The sequence below is a fragment of the Leptonychotes weddellii genome, chromosome 4 (assembly GCF_054177405.1).
Source record: "Leptonychotes weddellii isolate Sample4059 chromosome 4, ASM5417740v2, whole genome shotgun sequence".
Lineage (NCBI taxonomy): Eukaryota > Metazoa > Chordata > Mammalia > Carnivora > Phocidae > Leptonychotes > Leptonychotes weddellii.
In genome coordinates, this window is record NC_138372.1 from 71202328 (window position 1) to 71224900 (window position 22573).

General features: G+C 36.9%; 1 protein-coding gene across 4 annotated transcripts in view; it reads left to right on the plus strand.

Moving 5' to 3' along the window:
* Positions 1-630: 630 nt before the first annotated feature.
* The window catches only part of C4H1orf146 (chromosome 4 C1orf146 homolog), a 35354-nt gene continuing 13411 nt past the window's right edge, over positions 631-22573 (plus strand). Inside the window, exons 1-3 of one of the 4 annotated variants that reach the window (XM_081818801.1) lie at positions 632-750; positions 15458-15614; positions 20652-20766. In XM_081818801.1, coding sequence (XP_081674927.1) covers positions 20698-20766 — 69 coding nt within the window. In that variant the 5' untranslated portion in view covers positions 632-750; positions 15458-15614; positions 20652-20697. The other 3 variants (XM_081818800.1, XM_081818803.1, XM_081818802.1) reach the window with 3 other exon arrangements.

The following is a 22573-nucleotide window of genomic DNA, read 5'->3' on the forward strand; positions in this document are numbered from 1 at the left end:
AAAGAGTGCCCCTAATTTTAATATCAGTTATACAACTCTAAACTTACAAAATGGTTACTTCAGGGAATAATTAATCCACATTACAAGTGTGCTCCAAAGGATTTTTCCTGGAGCAGTATTGTTTTTCCCCCAGCAATTACGTGTCTTACAAAGGAAGACATAAATAGTTTTGGCATCCCAACCATAAGTTCTAGGCAAGTATTGGCTTTTCTTTTCTTTTTTCAATTTTTACAGTTGTGAACACCAGCACTTAATAATTTGCTTAGTTGCAGTCAGGTCTGAAAGCAATGGATTCCAAAGGAGTAAACACACAGGCTTCTACTATGTTATACTTAACAGCCACGAATGAAAATGTGAGTCTTTATTTTTCCATAATTTGGATAAACCTGAGGCCACTTTGATTTCATATTGTCAATAACAGTAAAAGAATTGAGCCTGCAAGTTAGAAAGTTGTGAAAAGTCAACTCCAGGCGACTAAGTCAAACGCAAAAAACAAGCTAACCCCTCCACTTTTTCCTAACCACTTAGCAGTTGGTGAAAACCTTGCAATCTAAAGAGTAGGAAAGGCGGGGCCATCGTTAGCGAGGTCTGCGCCTGCGCGGAAGCTCAGCCGGTGGAGAGCGCGCACCGCGGCTGGAGTAGCCGCGAACGCGCCTGGGCCTCTGTGCCCCGCCCTCCCTGCTTCCGGCTACTTGGGGGAACGTTCTGGAAGTTTGGGAGGCGACGTGGCCCCAGGGACCCGCTGATCTGGTAGGTGTGTTTGCCCCTACCGAGGACCTGGTTCTTAACGTTTTTCTTGCTTCCTTCTCCTGCGGCTGTGTTTTTTCCTCAGACTTGCCGAGGTGCAGTCTTTACCTCAGAGCTTTGGCGGAGTGAGAGAAGATCCGCCCCACTCTTTTCTTCCTTTGAGAGTTGTGTGGAAAGGGGTTTCCTCATTTTTTCATGTAGGGTTGTAGAAGTGTTTCTTTTTCAGAAGCCCTGTCGTCGTGCAGCCTGCGAATTTATATTTTATTTACGTTAGCTGTTGTTTGTAACCTGTTCCCCCCAACTGCCGCGGGGTGGGTGGGGGGGGAGAATCTCAAGAATGGACGCGGCCATGAAGATCACTTGTCAGTTGAGGTGACTGAGCGGGAACGCGATCTACGGGAGGTTTTTGTGCAGGGTTAAACCGATTTGAATTTGAAAACTTGAGAAAAACAAACAAAACCCTAATAGCTGAGAATACTAGGGCCTTGGAATCAGCAAAGACTTAAGACGCCTTGAGTCGGAGCCTTTTAGTTTCCGACGAGGAAGCAGGCCAACTGGAAGTGCAGTGATTTGCCCAGAGTCGCGGAGCTGTGGACTGGATGAGCCGCGGGCCTGGCTGCTAGTCCAGGAGCGTTTCCCCAGACATTGCGGGGGGGACCTTGCCGCCTCAGCCGTAGTTTTTGATTCATTTCTAGTCGTTAATTGTACACCCTTGGGGATCTACTGATCGCAATTCCTTTCGCACTTGCAATTGCACAAAATTACTAAACCTCATAGCTTCAGTTAAATTAGTTTAAATTGTTCGTAAAACCTACATATGAGACTATATATTATGTGAGTATATATTATCAGGAGGGTGGTCATTAACTAAACAGTAAATTAAATTGTATGGGAAGGGAAATAAAAGTTACAGCCCTTTCCCTAGCCAGGTAGCCATTTACTCATTCAAAAACAAATGTGTGGTTTTGGTTTTTTTTTTAAAGATTTTTAAAAAATTTATTAGAGAGCATGAGCAGGGGGGAGGGGCAGAGGGAGAGGGAGAAGCATGCTCACTGCTGACAGGATCCCAGGACCCTGCGATCATGACCTGAGCCGAAGGCAGACACTTAACCAACTGAGCTACCCAGGCAACCCCAAAACAAGTGTTTTTTGAGTGTCTACTGTGTGCCAGGTGCTGGAGATACAGTATTAAGTAAAACAGAAGGTGTTCCCTGCTCTCATAGAGCTCGTTGTCATTCATTCATTCATGCAATAAATGAGGAAATTATAGAACATTTGGTTTCAGGCAGCAGGAAGAACTTTCTAATTATTAGAGTTGTTCAGGAGTAGAATGAAACTGCCTTAGGACATACTAACCATAACTAAATGTGACTTTCATCTTGGTTAGTTGGTTTCTCAATTTTGCTTCAACCTAATTTTGTATTAATTAACATGACAAATATAAACTTGATGTTAAGATGCTTATGATTTAGGGGAAATGAAACATGTTTATAAATCATTTTGTTGGGCAAAATATGGTAGGTGCTCAGCAGAGCTGGTGTGAGGTGGAAGGAAGGAGAGGTCTCATTTAAGTTGGAGGGGATCAGGGATAGTTTCTTGCAGGAGATAGGCTTTTTAATGGACCTTGAAGGAGAGGCAGGATTTTTTTTTTTTAATAGACATTATTTTTTAGAATAGTTTTAGATTTACAGAAAAATTGAGGTCCACAGTATTCCTACATACTGTTTAGTTTCCCCATTACTGACATTTTGTATTATATGGTACATTTGTCACAATTAATGAACCATTATTATTATATTATTATTAACTAAACTTCATAGTTTATTCTGATTTCCTTAGTTGTTTACTTAATGTCCTTTTTTTTCTGTTCCAGGATTCCAGTCAGTATAGCACGTTACATTTAATTACAATGTTTCCTTAGGTTCCTCCTGGCTGTGACAGTTTCTCACACCTTCTTTGTTTTTGATGACTTCGATGGCTTTGAGGAGTGCTGGTCAAGTATTTTATAGGATGCCCTACTATTGGAATTGGTGTGTTTCTCATGGTAGGACTAGGATTATGGATTATTGAGAGGAAGGTTACATTGTATCAGTGGTACATACTGTCAACGTGATTGATGACTATTAATGTAGACTCTTGCCACCTGGCTGAGGTAGTACCTATCATGTTTCTCCAATGTCTCTTGGAGGCAGTGTCAGGAGATTTGTCTCTTCTCCCCCATTTATTAATTTACTCAATCCTTTATATCAGTATGGATGTGTGGATATTTGTTTTATACTTTGAATTATATTATTTTACTTAGTTTGCTACTCACGTTGTTCCAGCTTTGGCTGTAGGAGTCTCTTTCAGTTGATTACTCTTTTTGTCATATTCATCTCAGTGTAAGTTTTTCCTTTGTTTTTGTTTTTAATCACCTCCTTCCTTTCTGTCACTACAGAATACTCTAGGCTCAGCTTGTATATTTATTGTCCCAGTCCTAGAATAAGCCATTTCTCCAAAGAGCCCTGCTTCTTTTTATTGGAGAATGGTACTAGAAACCAAAGTCTGACTGGTAGGTGTGATTGTTGCTGAGAAAGTATCATTTCTTTTAGGCCCCTCTCAGATAACAGAGCAAAGAAATCATACTTGTATGTACTAATCCATGTATGACCACACATCTATGAGTATTTCTATATATATTCATTTGTATTTCTGTTAAGCTGATAGTGATTTCATACTGATGTTGCCAACTCTAATCCATTACCACATGAATCATTCTAGCCTTGAAAGATAGGATAGATTAAAGATTTAAGCAAAAGTATGAGGAATAAAGTTTAAAAATGCTGTTATGAACATTCTTGTACAAATCTTTTAATACACGTTGTATGCATTTCTTTTCAGTATAAACTTAGGAGTTTGATTGCTGGTTGTGTATCTTCAACTTTGGTAGATACTTCCTGTCAAGAACTCTGAAAAGTCTGAGATTTTATCCTACTTGGAAGCTAACAAGTTGGCCTGATATTGTTTATTTGATTCTGGCAGAAGATACTTGATGCCTGGACCAGACACAGGATTTAAAAGAAAATTATGGCAAAAGTAGTAGCCAAAGATTTAGGTTCCTAATGGTTTCCTTGGCTTCCAAATCCACAAGAGGTAGACGTGTTGGAATAACACAAGTGGACTTAGACACACAGGTAACTGGTTACGTTAACAGAGAGGAACACTTAATAATAGTGGTGATAAGCCTGCTCAATGCATTTCTCAGTGTTGCTCATTGCAAATGAAAAATGACCTGGGTAAAGAGTCAGGGCCTGATATTCTTGGCATTTTCAGAAAAAAACATGCAGGGACACTGAGGGCCCATCAAAGATTACCCCAACAATCCCTAATTATCTTCCAAAATGGTTATATTAGTTTACATTTCAGCTACCCATGTGTAAGAGTCCTTGTGCTTCATATCCTAACCAGTTTTTTTTTTTTAATTTTTATCACTTAAAATGCAGCCATTCTTAACTGGATTCTGTAAGAGAATTAAACCTATAGAACATGATTTGAGTGATTCTTTTTTCATTTCTTCCAAGAATGGTACAAATCTAGTACCATTTTAGATGTATAGGAGAGAACCAAGATCATGATATACCATGAATGCCTTAGGGAGGGCTTGGAAAATTATGGCCCTGGAGTCAAATCTGGCCCTCCACCTTTGGAGCTAAGAATAATTCTTTATAGGAGTGCCTGGGTGACTCAGTTGGTTAAGCAGCCAACCCTTGATTTCAGCTCCAGGTCATGATCTCAGGTTCCTGGGATTGAGACCTGCATTGGGCTCTGCGGGGAGTTTGCTTAAGGATTGTCTCTCTCCCTCTCCCCCTCCCTCCACTTGTGCTCTCTTTCTCTCTCTCTCAAATAAATAAATCTTTTAAAAAAAAAAAAAGAATAATTCTTTATAGTTTTAAGTGATTGGAAAAATATTTGTGATGCATGAATATTAATGTGAAATTCGTATCTTCGTATCCTTAAATGTAATTTTAAGAAACCCAAACACATTAATTTGTTTACTTTTTGTCTGTTACTGGCTGCTTTCATGCTATAGTGGCAGAGTTGAGTCATTGCAAGAGACTGTGTGGCCCACAAAACCTAAAGTAGTTACTGTCTGGCCCTTTACAGAAAACACAAATAAATGGAAGACATTCTTTTCCATGGATTGGATGACTTAACTATTCTTAAGATGTCCATACTACCCAAAGGTGTACGTGACTGTTGGTGCCATCCTATCTCAGCCAGAATTTCCTGAAATGTAAAATTACATATTCTCTTTTCCTTTTCACATTGGTTGTTCAAAACCCAGCCAAAAATGAAGTTTAGTGCTCAGTTGCTTGTGTTCTCTTTTGAGCTTTCCACACACTAATATATATATTTAAATATATTTATACACCATTCTCATTCCATTTCCTTTTTTATAGATTTTATTTATTTGAGAGAGACAGAAGGAGAGAGAGAAAGCACAGAGGGAGAGTGAGAGGGAGAAGCAGACTCCCTGCTCAGCAGAGAACCCAATGTGGGACTTGATCCCAGGACCCTGAGATTATGACCTGAGCTGAAGGCAGACGCTTAACTGACTAAGCCACCCAAGTGCCCTCTCATTCCATTTCTGACTGATCTTTTGTGTTAGTATGTCTCCACTCTGTGCAGCCTTTAATTTTACTACCAAGTTGAAATCCTTTCAGCTTTCTGTCTCCCATCTTGTCTCCCTAAGGAGTCTGTGTTGGAAGGAGAAGCCTGGGATATGGATTCCTTGGTTACCCAGTTAAATAACATAATGTTTATTAAATATCTACTGTGGGACTAGTATGGAAGGAGACCAAAAATTGAAATATAGTCCGAGAATTCTTCATGAAAATGTTGAGGCATAATCTAAACTACAAAGTAACCATAGGATTTGAGCATTCTAAGAGGAGTAGAAATAACAGACATCAAATTCTGTTACTTGTAAAACAAGGGCCAGCTCTCCTTTTACTACATTGACCACAAGCATTCTCTTTTTAAAAAGTAAAAATTATACATTTAGAAATAACAATTTTAGGTGTATCATGTCTCTTGTTTAATAGTAGTAATTAACATTTATTGAAGCTTGCTGTTTGCAAAGTGCATTTCAGTAATGACTACTTCACATATGTGCTCTACTGCTTTAAGTGCTTTATGCACAATAATACATTAATTCTCTTTTTTTAAAAAAAGATTTATTTATTGAGAGAGAGACACACAGAGCATGAGTGGGGGGAGGGGCAGAGAGAAAGCGGGGAGAGAGAATCCTTAAGCAGCTCCCTGCTGGGTGTGCAGAGCCCCACATGGAACTCAATCCAGGGACCCCGAGATCATGACCTGAGCTGAAATCAAGAGTTGGATGCTTAACAGACTGAGCCACCCAGGCACTCCCATTATCCACATTTTACAGATGAGGAACTGCAGTATGGAGAAGTTAAGTGATTTGCTCAAGATCAAATAATTTACAACTAGTAGATAGCAGAACCAAGGATTCAAATCAGGGAGCCTGTCTAGAGGCCACACACTTATTAAACAGTACACCATATTGCTACTTCATGATGTGATTTAATCCTCACAGAAGTGTTATGAAAGTAGGACTGTTACTTGCATTTTACAAACAAGACAGCTGAAGTTTAGAGAGGTAAAAATGACTTGCCCAAGTGCATATAACTAGTAGATGAAGGGACCAGTATTTGAATCTAGGTACTCCAACCATAGAATTTTGCTCTTAATTATTGTTATATTGCTCTGAAGATGACTACACAGTCTTTTAAAGAATAACCTTTAATACCGCATACTTTAGTCTTTTAAAAATCTAAATACTCTTGGTCCCATTTATTCTAGGTTTTGATTTAATATTTGAGAATTCTCAGTATCTGTACCTCCCAAAGCCATGCTGGGTAGATTGCCAAGCCAGATAAACATTGTGCTCTTCCGAGTTTGTCTCAATTCTCAGTCCAGAAAGGCTTCCTGGGGCTTCCTTTCTTCCTTTAAGAACTCACTTTAGTGCTGCCCTCTTTTTCTCTCCATGTGCATAGAAACTTATTATCAATATATCCTCACCTTGGTGATTTCTGTGCTTTAAGAAAATGAAAAATAGTTGCTTCTTACAAAAATGTAGGAGAACTCTGTTTGATAATTCGAACTCTTCTGTTGCATACTATTTATTGTAAAAGATGTTACCATCTGAGCAGGGAGCCTGATGCGGGACTTGATCCCGGGACTCTAGGATCATGACCCGAGCCGAAGGCAGTTGCTTAACAAACTGAGCCACCCAGGCACACCTGAAATCCTGCATTTCTATACATCAATAATGAAGCAGTAGAAAGAAATTAAGAAAACAATCCCATTTACAATTACACCAAAAATAATAAGATACCTAGGAATAGGGGCGCCTGGGTGGCTCAGTTGGTTAGGCGACTGCCTTCGGCTTGGGTCATGATCCTGGAGTCCCGGGATCGAGTCCCACATCGGGCTCCCTGCTCGGCGGGGGGTCTGCTTCCCCCTCTGCCCTCTTCCCTCTCGTGCTCTCTGTCTCTCATTCTCTCTCTCTCTCTCTCGGATAAATAAATAAAATCTTAAAAAAAAAAAAAAAGATACCTAGGAATAAAACTAACCAAGGAGGTGAAAGACCTGTACTCTGAAAACTATAAAACACCGATGAAAGAAATTAAAGACAACACAAAGAAATGGAAAAACATTCCATGCTTATGGACTAGAAGAACAAATATTGTTAACTCTTTTTAAAATGTTTGGTGGAATTAATCTGTGAAGCTCTCTAGTCCCAGACTTTTGTTCACTGGGAATTTTTTGATTACTGATTCAACTTGATATTCTGCTGTTTTGGGATGACATATTCTGTATATATCTGTTAGGTCCATTGGTCTAATTTGTTGTTCAGAGTCACTGTTTCTTTGTTGATTTTGTACCTGGTTGATCTATCCATTGACGTAAGTAGGGTGTTAAAGTCCCCTATTATTGTATTACTGCCAGTTTCTCCCTATATGTCTGTTAATATTTGCTTTATGTATTTAGGTGTTATTGTATTGGGTGCCTAGATATTTATAATTATATTCTCCTATTGGACTGATTCCTTTATCAGTATGTAATGCTTTCATTTGTCTCTTGTTACAGTCTTCATTTTAAAGTCTGGGTTTTTGTTTTGTTTTTGCTTTTGATTGCATATGTTTTTCCATCCCTTTACTCTCAGTCTGTATGGTCTGTATGGTCTCAGTCTGTCTTTAGGTCTGAAGTGAGTCTCTTGTAGGCAGCATTATAGATGGGTCTTGTATTTTTATCCATTCAGTCACCCTTTGTCAACAGCCATCACCATGGAGGCAAGACCCTCCTACAGTAAAAAGATTACAACTCACTGAAAGCTCAGATTATGGTTAGCATTTTTAGCAAGAAAGTATTTTTAAAGTAAGGTAGGGACATTGGTATTTTTTAAGATATAATGCTATTGTGCATCTAGCAGACTATACAATATAGTATATATAACTTTTATATGCACCAGGAAGCCAAAAAATTCATTTAACTTATGTTATTGTGATATTTGTTTTATTGTGGTGGGTCCAGAACCAAATTCACACTTTCTCTGTGGTATGCCTGTATTTAGATTTCTCTTATTTCTATTTTTTCATTAATGGTAATTTTTGTCTTTCTAGGAAAGTGTCCATTTTATATAGGTCATCAAATCTGTTGACACAAAGTTGTTTATAGTATTTCTTTATAATCTTAACTTCTGAAAGGTTGGCAGTGATACTCCTTCTTACATTCCAGATTTGGTAGTTTATATCCCCTCCCTCCTTCTCTCTGTTAGTTTAGCTCAATGTCAGTTTTGTTGATCTTTTCAAAGGCCCAACTTTTTATTTCATTAATTTTCTCTGTTGTTTTTCTGTATTCTGTTTTACTGATTTCTGCTTTAATCTTTCTAATTGCTTTGGGTTTAATTTTTCTAGTTTTTTAAAATGGAGTAAGGTGCTAATTTGAGACCTTTTTAAATTTAGTCTTTTAAAGTTATAAATTTCCCTCTAATACTGCTTTAGCTATATCCCATAAATTTTGATATATTTTATTTTTATTTTCATGCGTTCAAAATATTGTCTAATTTCCATTGTGATTAGTTTTTTGACTCATTTATTTCTTGTGTGTGTTTAATTTCTTTATATGAAGGCATTTGTTTTTATTTATATTGATTTCTAATTTAATTCTATTGTGGTTAGAGGACATACTTTATATGACTGTTGTTTCATGTATTTTGGGTCTGTTAGATGGAAATACATTTTAGTTGTTATATATCCCTAACATATTGAGTCTTTTATCATTGTAAAGCATTTCTCCTTGTCTCTAGTGATGTTTCTTAATGTCTGTTTTGTTTTTTTATTAATACAGTCACTCCAGCTCTCTCATGGTTACTGTTTGCATGGTGTATCTTTTTTCTATTTTATGATTTTCATTCTGTTTATATCTTTGAAACTAAGACAGCATGTAGTGGATTTTGCTTTGGCTGGAACATTTTATCTGTTCACATTTAATGTAATTATTTAATATGGCTGGATTTATGCCTGCTATTTAAGTTTTTTTAAGAGATATAATCTACATAAGACCAAAATAACCATTTTAAAGTGAATTAAAATGAATTTTTAAAATGAATTGGAGTGAATTTTAAACTCAGTGATTTTTAGCATATTCACTATGCTGTACAACCATCACCACCATTAAATCTACTATTTTGTTATTTGTTCTTTATATGTCTTTGTTGTTGTTCCTCTGTTACTTTTTTACTACCATTTTTGTAATATATGAATATTTTTTAGTTTACCACTTTAATTTCTCTGTTGATTTTTCTTTTACTCTTTTTTAGTTATTTTCTTAGTGCTTTCTCTTGGGATTATAATACGCATCTTATTATTTCAGATTAATACTTCTACTTGGCACTATAAAATGGATTCTCCTACTGAGGGATCTTAGAAGTTAAATGTATGAGATGTTGCTTACAACCAAAATAATTTCTTTTGTTACTAGAAGCCTACTGTTAATATTGTCAGCATATCTTATCACTAATGTTATAGGAACATAATTCATTGACCAGCTACTTTAGTAAACACCACTGTGCTAAGTGTTAAGGGAATATAGTAAGGAGGTGAATTCATATCGCAAACAAGTAAAGGGAAGTCTTCTAATGATATTATTTAGGGAAAGGTAATTGTGGGATAATATTTGTCTGAGAAGGTTTTGTAGATTGAGATAAGAAGTTTGCATTTGCAGAGATAAGAGGGAGTATTTTAGTGAGAAACCTGAGAGAATTTTGGAAGAGTTTAGAATAAGGATGGTATATATAAGTGATGGCAATGGAAATTAAAAAGGAATTAATCAAAATACCACAGGCTTCTTGACTAAAATAGCAGATTGACCCCATCTGTTGATCTTTTCTTCTCCAAACATTTGAAATGATAGTAAAGATTTTTTTTTAATTAACAAACACAAAGAAGGAGTAAAATAGCAAGTGAGAAATTTAAATGAGTATGAGGAAACTGGAAGACAGAGAGGAATGGTAATCAATTTGGTTATAAAAGAAAGTTATCCAAGTGCCTACAGAGGGAGAAATTAATGAGAAGAGAGGAGTTTTGCCTCATGGACAAGAGGCTGAGTACTGTACTTGGAAGCATCAGGTATTGGTGCACAGCAAGAGCAGAGTGTGGAAGGAGAAAAGATTGTTGAAAGTTCATATGCAAATCTGTTAGAACTTCCTTGGGTTCTCTTCTCTATTCTGAACATTCAGGGAAATTCACCCTACAGTTCTCCGATGGAGAAGGCTGGAGGTTTGTTTCTGGAGACATTCATCTGGGAAGATGGATTTGGGAATACCGGGCACATCTCTTACCTTATAAGAGATGTCTTCTGTAACGATCCAACATTACATAACAATAGCCTCCAGCACTTATTCCCCATGTACTGTAATTTATTATTCTTCATGGCACACATTGCTACCTTCTATCACTCTCTCATCACCCATATTTGTCTTTTTTTTTTGGAATCATCTCACTAGAATGGAAGCTTCATGAGGGTGGAGATTTGTTTTGTTCACTGTTGTGTCCATAGTCCCTATAATATCAAATACGTAAGTATTTTTTATTAACAAATACATAAGTAAGAAAAGACAGTTAAGGATCACTAGACATTTGAGGAAACCTTCCAACATGAAAACTAGATTAAATGAAAAAAGAGATCTGTGGAAAACCGAGGCAATGTGGACAACGGAAGAAAACTTTAAAAAAATGTAATTAGTTACCTCAGAGAGATGAGAGATATTGAATTCATAAAACAAAGAGATGCCATGAAGAAGAATGATCAGAGAATAAGAAAGTGCTCCTAGTAACAAAAAATATACATATGTGGTAGTTTAAAATTTTAAAAATAAAACTCTCGGCTTCTGGTTTCTAGTCTAGCATGTAATGGAATTAGTAATTCCATCCTAACAAGTAAAAAGCTGAACAAACTGAAAAATCAACAACTCAAATCTGTCAGAGAAGTGAGGTCACGTGGCAAACTTCTGCACCCAAAATTGTAGAGTCAGAGGGATTGATACGAAGAATCACTTATGGAGCAGAAACCAATAAGCAGAAACCTCTGCAGGTACCAGTACTGGGATGGGATGGGAAAACCTAAAGTGTAATTGAAGAATTGCTGGAGGCACTGTGTCAATAAGTAGGGGGACCCACTAATTAGGGGGCCCTGTCTTAGTGTGAACTGCCAAAGCAAAATCCCGTGGACTGGGTGGCTTATACAGTGGCCATTTATTTTCTCATAGTTCTGGAGGCTGGAAGTCCCAAGATGAGGGTGCCATCCTGGGTGGTTTCTGGCGAGAACTTTCTTCCTAGCTTGCAGACAGTGGGCCACCTTTTTGCTGTAGCATCTCTTCTTTTAAGGGCACTGATCCCATCATGAGGGCTGCACTCTCTTGACCTCACCTCATCGAATCCTGATTATCTCCCAAAGGACCCATTTTGAAATACCATCACATGGGGGATTGGGGCTTCATTATATGATTTTGGTGGAACATCATTCAGTCCATAGCAGGCCCCCACACTTTCATGAGTTCCACCTCTGGGAGCTCTACCAGGTTCTCACAGTGAATATTGAAGAAAAATTCCTTTGTGATTCTGGCAGGGGGGAAAAAAATTTTTTTGAAATATGTGAGAGCATCCTGTCTTAAAAATTCTGCCCTCAAGATGGGGCATCTGGGTGGTTCAGTTGGTTAAACATCTGATTCTTGATTTCGGATTAGGTCATGATCTCAGGGTTGTGAGATCAAGCCCTGCCTTGGGCCCTGCACTGGGCGTGGAGCCTGCTTAAGACTCTCTTTCTCCCAAAAAAAAAAAAAAAAAATTAAAAAATTTTACCAGAACCTAACCCTGTTGGTATTTTATCATAGACTAATCAACATGGGCCAAGGGAAATACCCAGCTTTAGCCGCCTGGAGGCATCCCATCCCACCTCAGCAGGGGAAGAATCTGAGAAACACTGGTGAAATTCACAGCTCAGCATTGCAGGCTCCTGAAAAGACTGAGACCTAATAATAGGACTGTAGAATCCTTCTCCTCCCCTTAGACCTTACCACCATGTCATCAAAGGCCTGTGTACCAGAGTTTCTTTTACCAAGTAGGTCATGTTAGGCTTTCAACAAAAAACTATAAGGCATACTAAAAGGGAGAAAACATAATTTGAGGAGACAGCACCAGAGGTCCAGATATAGCAGGGATGTTGGAATTATCAGACTAGGAATTTTAAACAACTGTAACTGATATGTGGGAGGCTGTAATGGAAAAAGTAGACAATATAACAAGAACAGATGGGTAGTGTAAGCAGAGAGATGGAAATAGTAAGAAAGAATAAAAAAAGAAGTGTTGGAAATAAAAGAATGTAACAGAAAGGAAGAGTGCATCTAATGGATTCATTAATAGAATTGACACAGCTGAGGAAAGAATTTCTGAGCTTGAGGATATGCTAATAGAAACTTCCAAAAGTGAAACACAAAGAGAAAAAAATACTGAAAAAAACTGAGCAAAATATCCAAGGACTGTGGAACAATTACAAGAAGTGTAACTTATGTGTAATGTGAATACCAAAAAGAGAAGAAAGAGAAAAGAACAGAAGAAATACTTGAAGCAGTGACTAAGAATTTCCATTTCCCCAAATTAATGCCAGACACCAAACCACAGATCCAGGAATCTCAGGGAACACGAAGGATGATAATTGCCAAAACAACAACAACAACAAAACCCCCAAAAAACCAAACCCCACCTAGACATATCATACTCAAACTACAGAAAATCAAAGATAAAATATCTTGATAGAAACCACCTTATCTATAAGAGGAGCAAAGATACAAATTACATTACACCAGAGCTTGCTGGTGCTATCACTCTCTGTGCCATGTGAGGACACAGTAAAAAGGTGGCCAACTGTCTGCAAACTAGGACGAAAGTTCTCACCAGAACCCATCTGGGCTGGCACCCTGATCTTGGATGTAATTGCATGTAAACCATGCAAGCAAGAGAGTGGAGTAAAATACTGAGAGAATAAAACCACTGACCTGGAATTCTCTGTCTTACTGTGTCCTCCTTCAAAGTGAAAGAGAAATAAAGATTTTCTCAGATAAGCAGAAATTGAAAGATTGGTTGCCAGTTGATCTGTTTTATAAGAAACGTTAAGAATTTCTTGAGAGTTATATGTTAGTTAACTATATGTTAACTAACTGGAATATGCACAAAACCTTAAAAAATTAAAATAAAATAAAAACACATTGTACAACCTAAAAAAAATTTCTTGAGAGAAGGGAAATGATAGTGTCAGAAACTCAGATCTATGTGAAGAAAGGGAGAACAATAGAGAAGGAATAAGTGAAAGTAAAAAACGTATTTCTCTTATTCCTCATTCATCTAACAGATAAAAGCTTGTTCAAGATAATAGTAACAACAATGTATTTGATGGTTATAGCTTGTGTAAAAGTGAAAAGAATGACAGCAATGACATAAGGGATAGGATGGAGGACTTAGGAATATTTTTTGTTATAAGATACTTGTACTATTAATGAAGTGGTATACTGTTATTTGAAAATAAACTTGGATTGGATGTAAATGTATATTGTACACTCTAGGGCAACCAGTAAAAAAAAAAGGTTAAGAAAAAACCTTTAGAGCTAGTTAGGAAAAATCACCTGGAAAATGACCCCCCCCCCAAAAAAATGAAAACAATAGAAGACTAAGATCAAGCTATGAGATCTAATACCCAGCTAATAGCAGTTGCAAAAAAAAAAAAAAAAAAAAAAAAAGAATATTGGGAATATTAAATAAGTATTACAAAATAGTTTTCTAGAATTGAAGAACATGAGTATCCAGATTAAAAGGTCTTGCTGAGTACTTAGTACAATGCTGGTAAAAAGATCTACCCAAAGACACATTGTTGTGAAATTTCAGAACACTAGAGATTAGGAAAGACGCTAAACATTAAGGTACCAAAAAAGCTTCTGGAGAAAACAAATGAAAAATAAGTCACTTACACAGTAGGAATAGGAATCAACATGATATGTCCACAGCTACATTGGTTGTCTAGAAAACAGAGTAATATTTATAAAGTTCTGAAAGAAAACATATCTAATAGGATATATAGGCACAAACATATATAAATACACACATACACATATACATATATTTATAAATACCAATCAAATAGGATAAAGATTTTCAGACATGCAAGGGCTCAAAATACATCTATGTCTTTATATTATTTATTTGCCGTGCATACTCTTTTTAAGGGAACTACTAAAGAATGCTTCAGTGAAACAAAAGAATAAGTCAAGGAAAGGGAAACATGGCTCTAACACAGGAGAGAGATGCTGGGAAGTCCCAGGATGACAGCTAATGAATCAGAGAAATACCCAGTTTATATTTTTATCTGCAGGAATGGGAAGGGATCTCTAGGGAGAAAAATGTAACTGAGGGATTATTTGTGTTGGAACGTTTGAAAAAAGTACCAAAAGTCTTGTGAAAATAGTTTATTGTTTTGTTTTGGTTGAAAGGATTGACTAAAGTATATAATGATGATAATAATATATTTGTATTATGTCATTTGATTTTCTGAATGACTCTGAGGTATTGGCAAGCCAGTATTATTCGTCTCATTGTATGTAATTATATGTGTGAAAACAGGCTTAAAGACATTGAGTGATTACAGTATTAAGACTAGAACCCTGGTCTAACTCCCATTGTATTTTTTCTACTGTACTATGGATCTTCTACCAAAAGGTCTGAATGTATGCCTTATATTTGGCATAGATTCCACATAAACTCCACATCCTCACTGAATCATAAAAGCCATAAGCACCCATTTTGTCTTTTGCAGTTCTACCCCTCCCTCCACCCCCGATACACCACCAATATTCTAATACAGTTTTTCTTGTTGCTAAGATATTTTTGCTTCTTTACCTTTCACCAGACACTAAACTAAACTCAGTGACAGGAACCTTCATTCTGTTTCTAGAATTAGTCTTTATATTTGATCCCCCTGGCTTTTGAATTGCATCTTTCTCTTTTATTTTTTTTTTTTCTTTTAAATGTGTTTGGAAATTTATTTTTATACATTTAACTATGCATGCAGGTTTTTTTTCTCTTTTATTCCTGACTAGACTCTGCTGCAACTCATGGAACTCAACCCCATATACTTCTTATAGTTTAAAACAACTTTGCATCTAATTGGCCTTCTTTTAGGCAAGAATAAGCATTTGGCAACTATTTCCAGAGTTCTTCAGGGATGATTCTGAAGTATCATATATGGAGTACCAGGTACGTACTTTTCCAATGGCCATTTGCTTCTTGCCATTTTGCCACCAAGTCAGGTCAGTACATCCTCTTCAAAATGTTTCTTCAACAAGATGTTTTGTAAGCATGTAATTCTATTTGTATATTTATTATGAACTATGACATGTGCTCAGGGTAAAGACCCAGAAAGCCATTTAATTCACTTCTGACTACATATCATTCTGTTTATTCAAGGGACTCTGATCATCATGAGATTTTGGTAATAGGAAAAGCTCTCACCAAGAACACAGCCTCTGTAGAATCTAAGTTTATTCATTACCACTTAAGAATTTAAGAATTCTTCTGCCTCCACAGGTTACTTTGCCACTTGTACACTAACCACAGATCTGTATTCATAGCATAGTTTTTGAAAGCATTGTTTATTGCCTAACATATCCACATTTATTTGTCACCGCCCATCACCCAACAGATCATCAGCTAGATCATGGTAGAATACTTTGGCTTCCTTACTTCTTATGGTGAAAGTGATTGGTTCATCTACACACCTGCCACATATATTTACTTATAAAATCCCCCCACATTCTTTTACCCCGCTGCCCTTTGATCAACCTGATACAGAGAACTAGAGTTCATGATAGATATGCTGAGCTCTTGTTGATGCCTTTGCCAGCTGCATGTCAGATACAGTGAGAGGGTAGGTATGACCCAGGAGAGGAGTTCATGTGACTTCAGTCTATTCCTAAGAATCTGATCCCAGAATACTCAGAGTCTCACCAGGTAAACTCAGCAAACCCTGCCTTGTTTACTGGGAAGAAAGACTGACATTGTGAGGATGGTGCCTTTTAAGCTAGCTTGATCCATCTCTGCACCAAGTATTTCTAACATATAAAGACACATGGCAAAACCCTTCCACTGTTAATGGCAGTCATCCAGGACTTACCTTATTTGTTCCCAGCTTGCAATAACCTTTATTTTGCTTCTGACTTCTGGACTACTGTTTATATTTAGCAAAAGTGCCAGGCACTGTGCTAGGCATTGGGAATACAAAGATGAATAAAACATGGTTCCTCTCCTTGAGGAGCCTCCAGTGAGAAGTCTCTTCACTGAGAATACAACTGTGTAAACAAATTTAACTATATTAATGAATAATTTAACAGATATGCTTGGGCTACTATAGGTCCACAGAAGAGGGAAGTCCTGATTGCCTATGGAGAACAGGGAGAGTTTTTTTAGAGGAAGTAACACACAAACTGCTAATTTTAAAAAATAACTAGGAATTGACAAGAAAGTGAGGGGAATTTTATTCAGAATATATAGAGATGAGGTGTGAAAAAGCATTTCTTGTTTAGGACTATAGGTTCTTCAGAATAGCTAGAGCACATGTGTTATGTTAAGGAATGGTAGGACATGAGCCTGAAAAGGAAGAATTTGTATACCTTGAGTAGGCCATGGTGAATCATTAAAGGATTTTAATTGGGGAGGAATATGATATTTGTGGTTTTGCAAGATAACTCCATGTTATTGCAAATTATTTATAATTGGAAAAGTTTGGGACCACATGATATGTCCATTGTAAATTACCAGAGATAATTGAAGGGTAGCAGAATATGCCTATTTGACATAAGGATTATTTTGAGCTGATTATTTTAAGAAATACAGACATAGGAGAAACTCTGAAGCAGAATAGGAGTTACCCTTTTGTAAGGTACATTCACACTTTTGAAGAAAGCCTCCATTTTTAAGTATCTTCCTCTCTGTATCAGGAAGAGAAGGGTGACTCTAAATCACAAGAGACTTAAAGATGGCACTGACTTAAATCTGCATAACAAACCTTACTCTTGTTTACTGTGTTTTTCCTGGTACCTTCCCAACACTGGCCTCTCCCATAACATCTTTCTTTTGTCTTTATCTGAAGATGGTATTTAAGGTGGTGGCTTAGGCTCTCTCAAGGAATTAACTCCTTTTTTTTCTGGTTATCTTCCATGTATATGTCAGGTATACATGTTAATAAAATGGTTTGTTTTTCTCTTGTTAATCTGTCTTTCATTATAGGGGATCTCAGCCAAGAACTCATAAGGGTAAAAGGAAAATTATTTTCCTTTCTTGCATAAGGGTCAAATAAAGGGTGGCAAATCCATACAACAGAAATTATATAGCCTTTACATATTTCCTAAAAATACATAAGGAAATAGTTTATGACAGATATTAAATGAAAACACTCGAGTTTAAGTCCTAAATATATGGAAAGATATACCATATTCATAAATGGAAAGACTCAATTTCATAAAGAATTTAGTTTTTTCCAAATTGTTTTATAGGTAAATGCACTTCTAATTTTAAAGATCCTCTAACAGTTTTAAAGCAACTGACATGATGATTTTAAAATTTATGGGGGGTGGTGAGCCTGGGTGGCTCAGTCGGTTAAGTGTTTTGACTCAGGTCATGAGATCGAGCCCCATGTTGGGCTCTGCTTGAGATGCTCTCTGTCCTCTGTCCCTCCCCCAACTCGTGATCTTTCTCTAAATAAATAAAATCTTTTAAAAAAATAAAATAAAATTTAGAGGGAAGAAAAAAGACCCAAGAACACATATAGCACTACTGAAAAAGAAGAGTAAGATACCAAGACTTCCCATATAGAAATCAAGAGTTTTTATAAAACTATAAAAATTAAAAACAGCATGACATTGACTTGGGAAAAATTAAACTGAACAATGGAATAGAATATAGAACCCAGAAGCAGACCTATGAATATGTAAAAACAATGTGTCACTAAGGTGACATTGCATTGCAAATAATGAGGGGGAGAAAAGACTACTAAATAGTGTTGGGACAACTAGGTAGCCATATTTTTAGAAAATGAAATTGGATCCCTACTTCAGACTCTATACAAAATTCTAGATGAATTAAAGACTTAAATGTGAAAGATCAAACTAAAAATTTAGAAGACAATGAAAGAGAATATCTGTGACTTCTGGGTAGAGAGGATTTCTTAAATAAAAAGCACTAAGAATAAATGAAAACATTGGTAAATTTGACAATATTGAAAATTTTAAGTTTTGTATCATATAATATAAAGAAGGGGAAAAGGCAAGTCTAAACTGGGAGAAAATACAAATAGTTGACAAAAATTAATGTCTAGAATATATAAGGAAATTCTACAAATGAGAAAAAGAAAAGGAAAATCTAATAGAAAAATGGACAAAAGACATACCCATTTGACAGAAATGGAAACATGGCTTAAGAGTGTCAGTGTCCATAATAATAAGAAAAGTGCCAAATTTAGACCACAGTGATACTCATTTGAATGCTACTAGATTTACAGTAATTAATTTTTACCTTTTCTCCCACCCATCTCAGACAACTGTACTTTAAACTTTTTTTTTTTTTTAAGATTTTATTTATTTATTTGACAGAGAGACACACAGCGAGAAAGGGAACACAAGCAGGGGGAGTGGGAGAGGGAGAAGCAGGCTTTCCGCTGAGCAGAGAGCCCGACACAGGGCTCGATCCCAGGACTCTGGGATCATGACCTGAGCTGAGGGCAGATGCTTAACGACTGAGCCACCCAAGCGCCCCTGTACTTTAAACTTTACCACACTGATGTTTTTGAAATTTTCTTATATCATTTTCTTTTATTATCTGGTTGCCAGTGTGTACAGTACTTGGTGTTTGCCAATGTGTACAGTACTTTGTGTTGTTCTCGCCCAGAAAACTCTTCCTTCCTTTAGTGCAGCAGTTCTTAAAAGTATGGTCCCTAGACAGGCATTAACAGCACCAACAGAAATACACATATACTGGCCCCACCCCTCAACTATCTTTTCAAGGATGTGTAGTGAATAGTTTTGTAGGTTAGAGATAGTATTTTCCTCTAGAGCACAGGGCAGGTTTGGTTACAGCCCATTATAAAAATTAGGGATTCCTAAGCTCAGGGTTCCTTTCCTATAATACACCTCACTGTTTCTGCTGATATTACCTAGCCTTTTCCCCATAACCGTGTGGGAATTGGATTTGGGGAATTGCTGCAAGAGAATGAGGATCCTGGGGTCCTGGGTGGCTCAGTCATTCAAGCATTTGACTCTTGATTTTGGCTCGGGTCATGACCTCAGGGTTGTGAGATTGAGCCCTACTTTGGGCTCTGCACTCACTGGGGAGTCCGCTTGAGATTCTCTCTCCTTGTTCCCCTCCACCTGTGTTCTCTCTCCTCTAAAACAATAAATCTTTAAAAAAGAGAGAGAATGAGGTTACTTCTCTTGCTGTGAGTAAAAAAACAAGTAAAAAAAAACATTCTTTGTCCTCTGATCCAAGAGTCTTATGTCTTTTGTTAAATCCATTAAACTGTGGCAGGCTAACTTTTTTTTTAGCTTGCAAATACAGTAAAACCATAGGCCTTTCACAGTTCTTGACACAAGTCTTCTTTCATGAAGTTAGTGCCCTGAAATGGGAACCATTGCTTTTAGTAATTGTTAATAGAGTTAAATAACAAAAATTCAACCGAGTAAATTTAAAAATCAGATTGGCTTCATTCAGTGAATCATGAATTGGGCAACATCCCAATTAGCAAGGGAAAGGAGCTCCACCAAACTGTAGAAAAGGGGGTTTTTAAAGGCAGGTGGAAAAAAGAAATTATTTACAAAGAATGCATTGTTTCAGGCAAGATCGCCTTCCTGAGGGGAAAGGAAGGGATTTATTGGGTGGATTATTTATTTCACTAGTGCTGACCAGGTAATTTGGTGTTGACTGGTTAAAGGTTATATACATTCAAAGGGGTTGAAAATGTAGTTAGGTTAGATATTAAGTTTTGGTTTACTGATGTGGGGTTTAGCACAAATGACTCCATTTTGGGTGTTCTGTCTCCTTTTTAACAGTAGGAAGCATAGTATTGCAATCGGAAGCATGGTATTGAATAAGCTTAATGTATAACAAGACAGATATTTTTCAGTTTCAAATTTTAACTTTCAAATATTCGTTAGAGTGTCTCCATTAACCTAGTTTCATTTCTGTCTTTAATTTTCATTCACTAGACGTTTCTACATTGTCCTGTTTGCTGTTTCTTTTTATCAGATTGTGGCACCATTAGAAGAAGCTGGGTTGATCCAGACACAGACAGATGGCTGAAAATGGCAGAAAAGAAAAAATAAAATGGACAACCACTATTATTATTAGCTCATCTCTTAAGGTAAAGAGGCATTTGGGCCATTGATCTTTAATTTAAAAATTAAAAGCAATAGAACAATATTTTAAAAGATTCTTAGCTTGATTATCCAAAGTTATATGGATCTGGAAGAACATAAACTAAATGTATTTTATTTATTTGTTTATTTTTATTTATTTATTTTTTTAAAGATTTTATTTATTTATTTGACAGACACAGCGAGAGAGGGAACACAAGCAGGGAGAGTGGGAGAGGGAGAAGCAGGCTTCCCGCTGAGCAGGGAGCCTGATGTGGGGCTCCATCTCAGGACCCTGGGATCATGACCTGAGCCGAAGGCAGACGCTTAACGACTAAGCCACCCAGGCGCCCCAAACTAAATGTATTTTAAAGATAAATTCTAAACTTTACTGCATCCATTTTCAACATCCTACTTCTCTAAATATTTGAAGATTGGAAATTTTTTAAAGTTATGTTCCTCTATAAGCCTGTTCTAATAGAGATGTTAAAGGATTTGAGAAGCAGTAATGCGCACATGTATATTACTTGTTTTCAAAGAAATAAACCACAGAAACTGATCTTTGTACCTTAGTGGAGTTAGAGGGAGGCTGTCTCCATACAGTTTGGGTGGGGAAGGGATGGAAAGTTGAATCCATGAAGGCAGTTGGTCAGTCCACAACCATTTTTAGCTCCTCAGCCAACAGGATTTCTCCATTGTGCTGGTATTTATCTATGGACACTAGCTGATGTCTAGAGGGGAGGGGCAAGAAATGACTTTTCCACAGTAAAGATGAGAGAGGCAAGAATAAGACTAAAAATAAGATTTTTTAATCCATTCTATCCTCCCACTGCTACCTCAGGCTGCACTTTGCCCCAGTGGCTTTCGCCATCTAGCTCCATAACACAAACCAGTTTTAAGACAGCCTTAAGTCTCACTGTTTTTTTTGTGCTTCTATTTGTTAGGTTTCTGGAATTCCTGTTTTTCTCTTAATTCTGTGTCTTTTTCAGACTGATTTTGAGAGAGGGAGCCAGCAACCCATGCTAATTTGCCAAGAACAACTACTTCATAATTCATTTATTATGTTTAACCGTCTTGCTTTGTCCTATTTGTTTCTTTTTTATCTCCTTGTCACTTTTTGTATTGATTGGTTTCTCTCTCTCTTTCTCTACCCCTCTCCCTCCCTCTTCCCTCTCTCTGTGTCCCTCTCCTTTCTTCCTTTCCTTATTATATGCTCTATTTCTACTTCTTTCTTCCCTTCCTTATTATATGCTCTATTTCTACTATTTTAGTAGTTTCCCTAGAAATTTTAACATGCATACTTATCTCCACAAAATCCACAGTGAATAATTACCTTTATTTTCCTCTTAAGGGACAAAAGAATCTTAGAACACTTTAATTCCAGTCATCCCTTTCTGTGTTACATCCTGTTTTTATATTTAGTTTAATTCTATTTTTTAACTTTTCTAAAGTTAGCATTTGTTTATATACTCATGTCTTTGCTACTGTTTTTGCTGTCTTTTCCTTCTTTTGGTTCAGACCTCCCAATTTAAATCACTTTCTTTTTTAAAGATTTTATTTATTTATTTGAGAGAGAGAGAATGAGAGACAGAGAGCATGAGAGGGAGGAAGGTCAGAGGGAGAAGCAGACTCCCTGCTGAGCAGGGAGCCTGATACGGGACTCGATCCCGGGACTCCAGGATCATGACCTGAGCTGAAGGCAGTCGCTTAACCAACTGAGCCACCCAGGCGCCCTAAATCACTTTCTTTTTATCTGAAGAATGTAATTTAGAAGTTACCTCAATGAGTATCTTCTAGAGGTAAAAACTTATTCTC